Genomic DNA, 15,605 nt, shown 5'->3' on the forward strand with positions numbered 1-15,605 from the left:
TTATCATCTTTTCTGATTCTCTTTCTTGCCTTCAGGCACTGCATAATGTATCTTCCACTCATCCACTGATTTTAGATGTTTTAGAACTTTACAATGATCTTTCAACTGGCCAATACGACATCGTCTTTTGTTGGTTACCGAGTCATATGGGCATCACAGGTAACACAATGGCTGATGCTGCTGCTAAAGCAGCACTCAACGAATCTGTGACACCACTTCTGCTTCCATACAGCGATTATAAACCTGTAATAAGAAACTACATCAGAGATATAATGCAGCAGAAGTGGGACACCCAAGTAGGTATTAATAAATTACATGCTATAAAACCAACCATCGGTTACACCTACTTGGGTTGTCAGTCCAGATTTGAAGAGGTCATTGTACGACGATGTCGTATTGGCCACTCGCGATACACACATGAATATTTGTTAAAAGGTGAAGATCCTCCGTTCTGTATCCCTTGTGATGAGAGAATCACGGTCAAGCATGTCCTGCTTGACTGTATTGATTTTTCCATCACAAGGGATAAGTATTTCAAAGTTTCATCGTTAAAGGATCTTTTTAATCAGATTAATTCTCATTTAATTCTTGGTTTTTTAAAAGAAATAGAATTGCTTGATAAATTTTGATATGTACATGTATTGTAAAAAGTATGTGATTTTAATTTGGTAGAATGACGTAATAACTGAGTTTGTTAGTGGCTGTACCTTCAAAGGGGGTTGAAGTAACGTAAAATAATTGTCCCCCTGAGAAGGTATGTAAGTCCCATTTCATTCAAAGTATTTTTCATTTTCCATGTTTTTAATCGTAGAATTCTTGTTGTTTTTAAATGTTTTGGCTTAAACTTGCCGACAATCACCAGTAACCGGAGGGATGGTGTAAATCCTGCTGGGTTACCATGTAGGTAGCAGAAGTATCGTAAGTCCCCATGGTACCTAGTATGGTGACCTACCTTTGGCTATTGGTGATCTAAAGCCCATTTTTATTGTGTACTGTACTGAATTGTTATGAATTTTATTCTGATATGCTAGTTTTACAATCTACATTTGTGATAGTCTAGTGTTTTTACTGTCCTTTGTCGACAGATTTTATTGTCACTATGTATTAATATATAACTTGATTTAGTCACGTTATGGCTGAAATATTGCCCATGTGACTTAAAACTTAACTCACTCACTCACTCACTCAGGACAAACTTTAATGAGTAACAGCTAATAATACAAGACTATACACCGTCAGCAGTCTGTCTCCAGGAGACTTATCTAAAACAGACAGACAACTTTGATTAGCGTCGGTACACGTCTTATCATTCATTTTCTCTACCGGGAAATAAAGCTACTGGAGGATTACGATTTTGGTGAAGCAGGGAGTGATCCACAGCCCTGTTTCACTTCATACTAATCTTCAAGCATGTGCAGTACGATTAACTTTGCACGTAACAATTACATTGTGCTCTTTGTACATTTCACCTTCATCTGCTCTTCAACAGTCTGATATTCAGAAGCTACATGATCCGATTTGCGTGGATCGATGCTCACGGTGACTATTGATGAATATTGCTGAGTGCGCACAAAACAAACAAAAGACAAACAAAACCACTATGTATACCATTGTTTATCATTGTACGCATTCCTATCACCCTTATGCATGATCCAGACAGTTATGATCATGAAATATTAGACAGTTTTAGAAATATTTCACAAATTGTATTTGAATGTTGCTCGGCTCTTTGCCTTAGGACAATGGTGCTATACTGGGAGGATACACCCCCTCTTTTATACCCCGCATGCCGGCTAAAAAAGCGTGTTCCGATCTTTCATACTGGAAGACGTCCTGTCATTTTTGAACATGATATTAACTCCAGAAGGAAACACCCATAAAACATATTTCCAAGCATGAACTCAACCCCTGCTATATGTGCATCCCATTTTATCTGAAGAGGGGACCCGTGAAGATCCGGGGTAGAATAGGTCTTGAGCAACCAATGCTTGCTGTAAAAGGCGACTATGCTAGTCGTAAAAGGCGACTAACGGGATCGGGTGGTCAGGCTCGCTGACTTGTTGATGCATATCATCGTATTCCAATTGTGTGGATAGATGCTCAAGATGTCAGTCACTGGAATGTCTGGTCCAGACTCGATTATTTACAGGCCGCCGTCATATAGCTGGACTATTATTGTTGAGTGCGGCGTAAAACAACACACAAACCAACCAACTTAAGAGGGAAAAAACAGAAGGCTCTGGGCTCAAGATAGTTAAAAAACACTCAAAACGGCTGCTTTAATGTCTCTGCCCAAAAGATTATTTTGTCATTGCTACTTCCGCCCACCTATAGAAGCATCGACCAAAAAAAATAAACATGGGAAGTCAATACATGGAAAGAGGACGAAAAATTACCGGTAGCTATTCAAGACCATTCACTGAGGGTTTAGTATTTTCTTCATCATACTAAGTCCCCATATTTATATTGTGTCTGCTTTTAAATATTCCTCAACTAGTTTTAAATCTAATCTGTGATATTCTAGTTATCGTACTGTCCTTCGATGACAGGTTTTTATAAAGTATAAATAGATGTATCATTAATGTATAACTTCCCATCACGATATGGCTGAAATATTGCCGATGTGACATTAGATTTTAACTCACTCACTCTTCATCATACAGCCAATGCAAGGCAGGGCATGTCTCACCGTCAACACACTGACAGCACATGGTTACATAAAAAATAGGAATCTGGTGCTACGAATCGAGTGCATATAATTGTTGATCCGGCAACTAAATGGCAGATAAACGAAACTACTACCCATGACATGTACAGCGCATCGACTATAGGCGAAGAGCCTTACTTTTCGTATTATCATTGAATAGTATTCATTGAATTACTTTGTTATGACGCCAAAAATTAAAACATAACACATGCAGAGTCCCAAATTGATTATAATATAACAGTTCCCTTTTGCTATAGATGCAAGGCACACAAATAGCCTATAGATGCAACAGACAACAAATATTCCCCGATCGCATATAAATGAAATTCACATAAATAGCCCCCGGTTGCTTATAGATGCAACACACACAACCAGTCCCCGATCGCTTAACCATGCAAAACACATGAATAGTTTCCGATCGCATATAAATGAAATTCACATAAATAGCCCCCGGTTGCTTATAGATGCAACAACACAGCCAGTCCACGATTGCTAATAGATGCAACACACACAACCAGTCCCCGATCGCTTTACCATGCAAAACACATGAATAGTCTCCGATCGCATATCGACGCAACACACACAAATAATCCCCGATGGCTTATAGATGCAACACACACAAATAATCCCCGATGGCCTATAGATGCAACACACACAAATAATCCCCGATGGCTTATATATGCAACACACACAAATAATCCCCGATGGCTTATAGATGAAACACACAAATAGTCCTCGAATGCTTGTAGCTCCAACACACACAAACAGTCCACGATTGCTAATAGATGCAACACACCCAAACAAATAGTCCCCTATTGTCTATAGATGCAACACACATAAATAGTCCCCGATTGCTTATAAATGAAACACACACAAATAGTCCACGATTGCTAATAGATGCAACACACCCAAACAAATAGTCCCCTATTGTCTATAGATGTAACACACATAAATAGTCCCCGATTGCTTATAAATGAAACACACACAAATAGTCCACGATTGCTAATAGATGCAACACACCCAAACAAATAGTCCCCTATTGTCTATAGATGTAACACACATAAATAGTCCACGATTGCTAATAGCTGCAACACACCCAAACAAATAGTCCCCTATTGGCTATAGATGTAACACACATAAATAGTCCACGATTGCTAATAGATGCAACACACCCAAACAAAAGTCCCCTATTGTCTATAGATGTAACACACACAAATAGTCCACGATTGCTAATAGATGCAACACACCCAAACAAATAGTCCCCTATTGTCTATAGATGCAACACACACAAATGGTCCCCGATCACATCAAGCATCCACCATCTTTAGCCCCCCCCCCCCCCCCCCCCCCCACCCCACCCCAACCCCAAAACACACACACCCTTTCCTAACACAGGCACACACACACACATCTCACTTCTGTATCAAGCACTATCTCATCAGAAATTATAGATGAGTTGAAATGCGTGTAGTTTTCTCTTCAAGCCTGCCACTGTTGAGTTGAAGCGCACTGCTCGACACCGTCGGGACATCCTTGCTCTCCCCCACGATTACCTCCACCTGATCCACGGCCCAGGGCTGCAGCTCCCCCCGGGCCTGGGTGCCGAACACCACAGTCCCCAGGACACAGAACCCCCCACACACGTAGAACACGTTCCGCCATTCTTCCTGGGTTTTCTGTGAGAGAGAAGTTGGTCCTTCGTTGAAACGTTAACTAGCATTATGTGGCACTTATAATGATAAGGGTGTGCGGGTAAGTTGGGTTTAACACCCCTTAGAACCGTGTTGCAGTTAATTGTTTTACGGCGTGTCAGCTTGATGTGGGAGGAAACCAGAGTGATGCAGGTCTAATACGTTTATCAATACAGTAGAGTCCGTTTATAACGAACACGCTTATAATTATAACGAACTGACCGATATAACGAACTTATTTTTCAGTCCCGACAATTTGTTGTGTAAATTATGTATATATGCTTATAACGAACTACGGTTATTACAAAAAATTAGTGGTCCCTTCAAGTTCGTTAGAACCGTAGTTTCCTGTATTTTGAAACCGCTAGTGTGGGTTTGGTACAAACAAACCTAGTGACATAATCACGAAGAAGGGAATTCGAACCAATGATTCTGGCGAATCTAAGGGACGCAAATTTGTTCATGATATATGTCCAACAACTTGTGTGTCATTTGTTATTGTCTTGAGATGCCAAATTCATTAATCATTTTAGCTATAAATTGCCAGTGAAAGTCTTATTAGCTGAAAACAAAATGCAAGCTTTTTTGACATACTTCGAACAGTATTTACACGACTTACATTTGGAGTCAAAGCACCAGCCACCGTAGGCCCCCCAACACCCGCCACTAGTGCCATGATGGAGTTGATCACGCCGAACAACACGCCGCTGTGCCTACAACATATGAGTGAGTGAGTGAGTGAGCTGATCTTCCGTTTCTCTCGTTGGCCTGTTTCTGTGTGGAAATATTATTGTAATAATAATATGGCTATAATACACATTACCTAGGGGCAAAGTCCACAACGTTGACCATAAATCCTGCAGCTCCCAAGCCAATGAACCACATAGCACACGCAAGGAGAAACACAGCGACGTAGCGGTCGTCAACGTCAACGTACCCAGTACAGACTAGACTCGCACCTGTCCCAATAAATCCTGTCGGAAAGAATAGAACACACATAACAGCGTCAACATAAGAATTCTCTATTAAAAGCAGAGCCAGTTTTACTATTCATACCATTTCATAAGCATGTCTTTATGAATCACTATAAAATAGTCATGGTGCAGATATTCGCGAAGGGGTGAGCGTACCCTGCCCCACCGGTGGTACCCGTCACAAACACAGGCACGGGCAAGTCTTATAGAGACACTTTAGAAAGCTTTACTGGGGCCTTAAATATTGCAACCCTGAATTATAATACACTGGACATTCCAGGATGGGATGGGACTTGCTTCGGAGCCCCGACATGATGAGTGAGTGTGAGTGAGAATGGTTTTTACGCCGCTTTTAGCAATAGTCCAGCAATATCACGGCGGGGGACACCAGAACTGGGCTTCACACATTGTACCCATGTCGGGAATCGAGTCCGGGTCTTCGGCGTGACGAGCGAACGCTTTAACTACTAGGCTACCCGACTGCCCCTGGGAGCTCTGTCAGGTGCATGTTGCATTGAAGTAATATAAGTTGATACAATGCTGTCTTCTAGGACACCAAATCGGCAACCATGGAGGGAATCAAAGAAGATTGTTCTTGCCTACGCTTTGGAAGATCCTCCGTGTGGCCGTCGTGCTGAGGTATTTTCTTGACCGGAGGTAGTCCGCCAACTGACCGGCGATCAAAGAGGACACAGTCTGGCTCATATATGGGATGGAGGAAAGAAGTCCGTTCTGCAAGCCAAACAATAAATGCTTGCGTTCATCAAAACATATATCCTTTCCCTTTGTTACAAGGTTAACGTTATTATCCTATTTTTGAGGGCATTGTCATTTGCAGAAGCCCGAGGTCTTCCATTAACTGCCCGACAAAGGAGGGCAGTTGAAAAGAGCGAGGGCTTCTGCAAATGATAATGCCCTAAAAAATAGTGTTACCGTTATTTTAGGTAAAATGGATAGAATTTGTTATGAAATTAAAATAAACAACAATATCGGTTTTGACCCACATTTACAAATATGGAAACGTCATAGAACAAACCAGATGACGTCACTATTGAACATCAATATGACGTAATTTAACAACGGGCGTGATAATGGCCCGTCGTCAAACAATATTAGGGCATTATCAAGTTACAGTGGCCGTTCATTTAAGAATTGACCTTCACTTTGTGTGAGTTCATTGGAGTATGAACCTTCATAGAGTGAGGGCCAAACTGTATGAACGTAGGAGCTTGCGACACTATGAAGGTTTATACTCCAATGAACTCACACAAAGTGAAAGTCAATTCTTATAATTTTTTATCACAATTTCTTACCTAAAAGGATGCAGGCCAAGATCTAAACACAAATATGTTTAGTACGTGTGACTTAATGTTTACACTGACAGCCATACAACAACCAGCTATATCGCGGAGTAAAATAGTTCCTCAAAAAGAGAGGTGACATGGGCGTATGGATGCACAACTTGCTCTTCCGAAACATCTTACGCAGCACGTGTTCAAATCATATCCTCATTAGATAAGAAAGGTATGTAAAGGTCTGTTCAAAAGCGAACTCACCGTTGTGTCGTCACTAGCCATGCTCATGCCTCCCTCGTTCCTTACTATTATCCATTCAACCTTACAGTGTTCCCTACCACACTTTTCTGTCACAAAAATCACCCGACGAATTATTAAATACCATATCATTCATGCGTACTCGCGAGTTCGACGTCTGACGTCTGACGCCTGGAGCCGTTTGCAGTTGCCATATCGGCTCAATCCTCACAACTCGGTATCTCGTAGATTACGGAATGGGACGAGTGTCCCTGAGTATGATGCGCTGGCGCTACACCAGGCAATGACCGCACAATGGCCGTCTCCACTAGACAGACAAACATGGCGGACATGACTGTGTTTACTAAAGTAAGACGCTAAAATGGGTGGCTAAAGTTCATTTTCATGAATGCTGTTACAATGTATATGTCACGAGAATAACGTCAAATTGTTACTTTTAGTGAAGGAAAATATTATTCAAGCTGTTTCGGGACAAATGTCGCCGATTATGCCCCGTTTCCTCCGATTGTTATGTTGAGGGTTGAGCGGAATTATTGAACGCCCTGTATAATAACTTGGAAAAAAATATTTTGATCCGCAAAAATGGTCTTTAAGGATAGGGACACGCCTTGGTTCTGATATTTGGCCACTGAATTTTATTTGGAATTTGTTTTGCTATTACATAATTAAATTAATCATAAGTAGATGAAAATGTTTTGAAAATAATATTTAATTAATTTCAATCTGGTGTTTTTATACTACAGTAGACTACGGTTATAACGAACACGCTTATAACGAACTACGGTTATAACGAACTAAAATTAGTAGTCCCTTTGATTTCGTTATAACCGTAGTTTACTGTATGTGGGTACTTGTAATTGCATATCATCCTGTGAAAAAGAGAATACACATGGAAGTGTCATTGTTTAATTAAAAATAAGGAACATATTCTATATTATTACCCCATGAGCCGGTATTTTTACATATACTACATTAGTTCTACATACGTACCTCGGTTATATTAAAGTTGAAGACTTCATTCATGAAAGTTGGCGCATGCGTCCTCAGAGTCTGAGTTGCCCACTCTGAACAAACATGCCCAATCAAACAAGCCCACGTGGCTGCTGACGTCATCATTAACAACCATGGCGTAGGGGAAACCTATGAATGCGAGCACATGTTCCCTCAGTAGACTGAACATGACGTTACCCGGATGTGACATGACTGACAATATAGACTGGTAGAGAATGATGAGCTGATCTAATAATCTGAAACACATTAGGTGTGTGTTCACATTGGAGGTGAGGTGAAATGGGGTTTAACGTCGCGTCCAAGATTATTGCACTTATATAGCGACGTGCATGTACGTGTGTGTGTTTGTGTGGCTGCTTGTACTAGTCCGGACTGATGCCGATTTATAGTACTAACTCACTGAGATACCATGCCGCAGTTTAACATGAATACCCAACTCAGACACAGTATACTGACTCCGAGCCGAGCAGTCCTTGTTTTAGCCCCTTAATTTCGAGCGCCAGACAGGGTAACAACAAGTACCATCTTCTAACGTCTTTTGGTATGACGCGGCCGGGGATCGAACCCCGGACCTTCCGCTCTCCTGGCGGACGCTCTACCATTAGACCACGGAGGCGTCTGGTCACATTGGACGTCAACTGTTTGGATTGATAACTCTGAACTCCTTCTGACTTCTAGAGCATTGCGTATACACCACTCAACATGGCATTACGCGGCCATGAACGCTTGTCGCCATCGCTAGGGGGACACACAGACAGACTTCGGACGTCACATACAAAGTTAGTTCACGCAACTTATGATACCGGTAGTTGCGTATCTGAGGTATGTTGACATAGATAATTCCGTTGTTTTTAGGATTCGTGAGTATTAAGGTGGCTTGTAGCTCACTGAGTCTGGATTAGAGAACAGCGTGGCGATAGCGTGAGCAAAGAACATTGGGGAGCGATTACATGCGAATCCCCGCCCTGGAATTTCCACCTAGAGATTTTCGTGATTCGTGTAGCATTTAACAATTGCTAAATTGACATACGTCTTATAATATACATGCACATCTAACTATAAATACATTTTATTTTTCAAGCATACATTTTAGTTTTCAAGCATCAAGTGATATAAGGTCAAAAAACATTCATAGGGCCAGACCCGTGAAGATACCGGGGTAGAATATATATAGGTCTTCAGCAACCCATGCTTGCCGTAAAAGGCGACTTTGCTTGTCGTAAAAGGCGACTAACGGGATCGGGTGGTCAGGCTCGCTGACTTGGTTGATGCATGTCATCGATCCCAATTGCGTGGATCGACGCTCATGATGTCAATCACTGGATTGTCTGGTCCAGACTCGATTATTTACAGACCGCCGTCATATAGCTGGAATAATGCTGAGTGCGGCGTTAAACAACAATCCAACCAACCAATCATAGGGCCACGTTTGGTTTCACTAAGATTAGCCGGAAAGTGTTGCAAAACTCGGTGCCTCACCTTGTGGGAGCCCCCTATACTGTCCAGGATGTAGGTTCTCTCTTCCCGTGAGATGCGGGGATGTTGGGAGGGAGTGCTTGACACGGTGATGCACCACACCCCACACCATAACACACAAAGCCCACCTACACAGGTAAGACAGATATTATATGTCTCCATAGTCTTCACTACAGCAATTCTCAATCTCTTCTTTCTTTGTTTTTGTTTAATGCTAAATTGGATCGTACATGATCCTCTAAAATAGTATTAGTTTTACTTGTGTATGATCCTCCAGTATTAGTTGCCGTGTAACTGTCAATCGTCCCCCAAAATACTTAATATCAACATTTTTTCACATCCTCCGTTTGTTTGTTTCTTTGTTGTTCAACGCAACACTCAGCAATATTATATTCCAGCTACATGACGATAGTCTGTAAATAATCGAGTCTGGACCACACAATCCAGTGATTGATATCATCATTATCGGTCAACACAAAGGGGATGCGATGACATGCACTAACCAAGTCAGCTAGACTGACCACCCGATGCCGTTAGTCGCCTCTTACGACAAGCATAGTCGCCTTTGTACGGCAAGCATGGGTTGCTGAAGACCTATTCTACCCCGGATCTTTACGGGCCTGACACATCCTCTGTACATATATAAGTCTACATCTAATTAGGATCTTGTATTACATTTATTTCTTATCATGTGTCCGTCATGATAGGTTCAGTTTTATATCTAAATATGATCTTTATATGAATTCCAATTGATATTCTATCAATGCTAACATACAAAATTTCATATGAGTTGACATATGTCTCCATGTGTGTGTCTAAATATTCATCTGACTTAACATCAGTGAGTGAGTGAGTTTTGTTTTATGCTTCTTTTAGCGTTAATCTAGCAACATCACACTGGGGGACACTAGATATGGGCTTCACACATTGAACCCATATGGGGAATCGAACCCGGGCCTTCGGCGTGACGGGTGAACGCTTTAACCACGAGGTTACCCAAATGCCCTTTTACAACAATAGCATTTATAATCTTCAAAAAACGAAACGCAAAACGGATATTCCCGAGACAAGAGAGTTAATTGACTTCAAAAGTCCAGTTTCCACCCTTGCCGACCTAGGCTGGAATTCCTGGGCTCGATCGTAGCGCCACCTGTCGCTTTTACGTGTTATGTCCTTTCCATGCCTCTCCTATGGACCAATCACATTCCACCTCTCTTATCACTTGCATTTGCTTCAAACAAAATGGCGGTGTAAATCCACACGCCGACGTCAACCACAACCCCACACGTTGCAGCAGTTGGCTTTTACGTTGCAGGCCGAGTGGGCTACCATTTCCAAGGATGTGATTCACATACTCGTCTCTTCCATGGGCAAGATGTGTCAGGCCGCTATCGATTCCAACGGGGGACATACGCGTTATTGATGGTAACTGACCTTCACCTTGGACTTTTCCTATGTACCGATAACTGAGATGACTACAATCACCAAGTGTTCTCTCCACAACATTTTGGTTCAATTCCTAGGACGGTTCCTCGTATAAATGTATTTTCCTACCGCACACAAAACTGGCTTTGCGTTTCTTGTTTAGGAGTATATAAGAAAACGAATACCAGCTTTTGTTTTTTCATCTAGCGACGTTTCGATATAGATTCTTACTCCGTTATTAATCGACGTCGAAACGTCAATTTTGTTATCGACACAATTGTACGTTTTCCTATTTACTCACAAACCTCTAAAATGCAAACCAAACAGGTAACACGAATTCAGTTTTCCTATGTTAAGACATTTAGATTATCCAGTATATACAAAATGCAAACTTCATACAGAACCTGATAAATAGAACATTGAACCCCAGCCATTGTCGAAGCCGTACTCGCAGAGAAAGCCAGAAAACGCAAAAGCTGCTATAGTTCCAATTTTTGTTCCTGAAATGTGATTGTTGACAGTTAACATACAGATATGCTATATGAATTCATCATTTCAACATTCGGGGATGATTCTACGAACAGAACATTTTTACCGCACACGACATCATATACACACAATGTTGAAGACAACCTGATTCTTGCATTGTAGTGAGTGAGTAAGTGAGTGAGTTGGGTTTGACGCCGCTTTTAACATTATTCCAGTTATATCACGGCGTGTCAGCTCAATGTGGGAGGAAAGCCCGAAGTGATGCAGGTCTTAGACGTTTACCACTTCGGTGAAACCCTCGAGCACGGGTATGGTGCTGACAAACCTAGAAACAAAATCGGGGTGAACCAGGATTCGAACCCACAATCCTAGGTTTCTGGTCTTTCATTGTAAGATATATTAGTTTCTGGTAATAGTTGTATGATCAAAATAAACAAACTGGCAACACATACATCCGGTAGGCTGTACGAAAATGAGTTTAGAATCTAAACTCAGACAAGACATGCTTAGATCTAAACATGATTAGGAATGTTTTTTAACCCTTAGCGGAATACACATTTGGTGCGTTTTATCTAAACGCATGTAGGGGCGGTCGGGTAGCCTAGTGGTTAAAGCGTTCGCTTGTCACGCCGAAGACCCGGGTTCGATTCCCGACATGGGTACAATCTGTGAAGCCCATTTCTGGTGTCCCCCGCCGTGATATTGCTGGAATATTGCTAAAGGCGGCGTAAAACCTCACTCACTCACTCACTCACTCACTCCTGTACATGAGGGACACTGACTGACACTCACTCACTCACTAAACGCATGTAAGTCTAAACACCTGAAATGGGCTATCATCTCACAGCCTGAACACCGCCTCAACATAACGTCAGAATTTAAACATGTTTCAATAAAGTGCATATAATTAGGCAATATATCAAATATGGATAAGATGTACAATATAAATGGAAATTATATGTGTAAATCAGATTCACAGGCACTTGTATAACACATATTCGGCGGAACTCGGTTAATTGCGACAAGGTGACACTTAAGCTTGTACGACAACAGCCACCATAGCACAAATCAAGAATTAATAGTATTTCTCTCATACAGGAGTAAGTGAGTGAGTATGGTTTTACGCCGCTTTTAGCAATATTCCAGCAATATCACGGCGGGGGACACCAGAAATGGGCTTCACACAATGTACCCATGTCGGGAATCGAACCCGGGTCTTCGTCGTGACGAGCGTACGCTTAACCACTAGGCTACCCGACCGTCCCTCTCATACAGGAGGTTGACAATGAAAGTGTATCTGATAACTACGAAAGACCCTTAACTTTTTTAAGTTACCACCCAGGTCCTATATTTTCGAAACCATCTTGACCCATAAACTGTCGTAAAGATATCGTAGACTGCCGTAGCCTATTCACGAAACTACCGAAATCTATGCTAACTCCATACCAGTCCTAAGTCCAGGCTCATTATTTACTGTCTTCTGTCATATTGCTAGGATATGCTTTGTTAAACGACAAACAGCCATACTGAAAGAGAGGTGAGGTGAGGTGAGGTGAGGTGAAATGGGGTTTAACGTCGCGTCCAAGATTATTGCACTTATATAGCGACGTGCATGCACGTGTATGTGTGTGTGGCTGCTTGTACTAGTCCGGACTGATGCCGATTTATAGTGCGAACTCATTGAGATACCATGCCGCAGTTTAACATGAATACCCCACTCAGACACAGTATACTGACTCCGAGCCGACCAGACCTTGTCTTAGCCCCTTAATGCCGAGCGCCAGACAGGGTAACAACGAGTTCCATCTTTTAACGTCTTTTGGTATGACGCGGCTGGGGATCGAACCCCGGACCTTCCGCTCTCCGGGCGGACGCTCTACTACTAGACCACGGAGGCGGTCACTAAAAGAGAGGACCTTTTAAGACATACTCCATGGAGGAAAGAGTTGAGAGTGACCTTTGGGTACAGGAGAGGAACGACGTCAGAATTTGTGACCACGAGGGTTATTCATGACATTTTCGTCATTGTGGTCCCTCCGGCAGGCATATGTTTAACACTGACATTGGTCTGTTCTTTGCGCGGGATATTTGAGTGTAACGTATTTTCTACTTTAAGTCATGTCCCCGAGGCACTTGGGGTGTTGCTTTATCGCGTGACATTGGTTGTTATGTAGGACGGGAAGGCTTCACAAATCTCAAAGGTACAGAAGCAAAATGTTTAAATCGATGTAAAGAAATAGAGAATCTCACCCTCGTGTCTTTTGATATCAAATATATCAACACTATAGTTGATAAAAGTGGGAAAACTCCGAGGCTTGCCGATGATTTTTTCCACTTTTATCAACGTGTGTTGATATATTTGATATCAAAAGACACGAGGGTGAGATTTTATTTATCATCCAACATCATTCTTTTCAGTTTGTAGACAGTAATAAGCAGTGTCTTAAGTGTAAACAGTGTCTTAAGTGTCTTAAGTGTACTGCTAACAGCTTCAGTAGCAGAGTCATTAGTGATGTCATTTGATTGTGACGTCATGGTAACCAATGACGTCACTATGGTCTGCAAAGCATTGTGATGATGCAATTTCATTGCAGCGATATCTGCAGAGTAGATATCGCTTGATCTCACCCAAGCGATATCTCCTGTGGGTGCCAGTTTGGGATGATGAAGATAAATATTTAAAAGTCTCTAGAAATCCCTACAAAGAAATCAAGAACGTTTCACCTGAATAGCAGATGGCCAGCAGTTTGGTCCTCTCGAGTGGGGGCGCCCATTGCCCCCACATACTGTGCATTGAGGGGAAATAGACGCCCTACAAATAGAATAGGTCATGGGGTGTATTGAGGGGAAATACACGCCCTGAAATCAGCAATAGGTCATGGAGTACATTGAGGGGAAAAAGACGCCCTGAAAACAGCAATAGGTCATGGAGTGCATTGAGGGGAAATAGACGCCCTGAAACAGCAATAGGTCATGGAGTACATTGAGGGGAAATAGACGCCCTGAAAACAGCAATAGGTCAATGAGTGCATTGAGGGGAAATAGACGCCAAGAAAACAGCAATAGGTCATGGAGTACATTGAGGGGAAATAGACGCGTTGAATGCAGCAATAGGTCATGGAGTGCATTGAGGGGAAATAGACGCCAAGAAAGCAGCAATAGGTCATGGAGTACATTGAGGGGAAATAGACGCCAAGAAAACAGAAATAGGTCATTGAGTACATTGAGGGGAAATAGACGCCAAGAAAACAGCAATAGGTCATGGAGTGCATAGAGGGGAAATAGACGCCAAGAAAACAGCAATAGGTCATGGAGTACATTGAGGGGAAATAGACGCGTTGAATGCAGCAATAGGTCATGGAGTGCATTGAGGGGAAATAGACGCGTTGAAAACAGCAATAGGTCATGGAGTACATTGAGGGGAAATAGACGCCCTGAAACAGCAATAGGTCATGGAGTACATTGAGGGGAAACAGACTCCCTGAAAACAGCAATAGGTCATGGAGTACATTGAGGGGAAATAGACGCCCTGAAAACAGCAATAGGTCATGGAGTACATTGAGGGGAAATAGACGCCCTGAAACAGCAATAGGTCATGGAGTACATTGAGGGGAAATAGACGCGTTGAATGCAGCAATAGGTCATGGAGTGCATTGAGGGGAAATAGACGCCAAGAAAGCAGCAATAGGTCATGGAGTACATTGAGGGGAAATAGATGCGTTGAAAACAGCAATAGGTCATTGAGTACATTGAGGGGAAATAGACGCGTTGAATGCAGCAATAGGTCATGGAGTACATTGAGGGGAAATAGACGCCAAGAAAACAGCAATAGATCATGGAGTACATTGAGGGGAAATAGACGCGTTGAAAACAGCAATAGGTCATGGAGTGCATTGAAGGGAAATAGACGCGTTGAAAGCAGCAATAGGTCATGGAGTGCATTGAGGGGAAATATACGCCAAGAAAACAGCAATAGGTCATAGGGGATTGAGGGGAAATAGACGCCAAGAAAACAGCAATAGATCATGGAGTACATTGAGGGGAAATAGACGCGTTGAATGCAGCAATAGGTCATGGAGTGCATTGAGGGGAAATAGACGCCAAGAAAACAGCAATAGATCATGGAGTACATTGAGGGGAAATAGACGCGTTGAAAACAGCAATAGGTCATTGAGTGCATTGAAGGGAAATAGACGCGTTGAAAGCAGCAATAGGTCATGGAGTGCATTGAGGGGAAATAGACGCGTTGAAAACAGCAATAGGTCATGGAGTGCATTGA

The 15,605-nt window shown here is 42.2% G+C and overlaps 1 protein-coding gene across 1 annotated transcript; it reads right to left on the minus strand.

Moving 5' to 3' along the window:
* Positions 1–4,081: 4,081 nt before the first annotated feature.
* On the minus strand, positions 4,082–9,622 carry LOC124148201 (uncharacterized transporter slc-17.2-like). Its single transcript, XM_046519179.2, has 6 exons — positions 9,416–9,622; positions 7,916–8,065; positions 5,972–6,104; positions 5,222–5,372; positions 5,018–5,111; positions 4,082–4,383 (listed from the first exon to the last, which is right to left on the minus strand). Exons 1-6 carry the CDS (start codon positions 9,572–9,574, stop codon positions 4,153–4,155), a joined length of 918 nt encoding a protein of 305 aa, XP_046375135.2. The 5' UTR covers positions 9,575–9,622; the 3' UTR covers positions 4,082–4,152.
* Between the last annotated feature and the right edge of the window lie 5,983 nt (positions 9,623–15,605).

This window comes from Haliotis rufescens, unplaced genomic scaffold (assembly GCF_023055435.1).
Source record: "Haliotis rufescens isolate VD_foot unplaced genomic scaffold, xgHalRufe1.0.p SCAF_42, whole genome shotgun sequence".
NCBI classification, from domain to species: domain Eukaryota; kingdom Metazoa; phylum Mollusca; class Gastropoda; order Lepetellida; family Haliotidae; genus Haliotis; species Haliotis rufescens.

What these genes read in the sequence shown, in the direction of transcription:
- LOC124148201 (XM_046519179.2), bottom strand. Translation starts at nt 9,574, where the DNA reads ATGGAGACATATAATATCTGTCTTACCTGTGTAGGTGGGCTTTGTGTG. An exon ending in GTATAGGGGGCTCCCACAAG is followed by an intron (nt 8,066 to 9,415) that starts GTGAGGCACCGA and finishes TCGCATTCATAG; the next exon opens with GTTTCCCCTACGCCATGGTT. An exon ending in CTGGTGCTTTGACTCCAAAT is followed by an intron (nt 4,384 to 5,017) that starts GTAAGTCGTGTA and finishes TCTCTCTCACAG; the next exon opens with AAAACCCAGGAAGAATGGCG.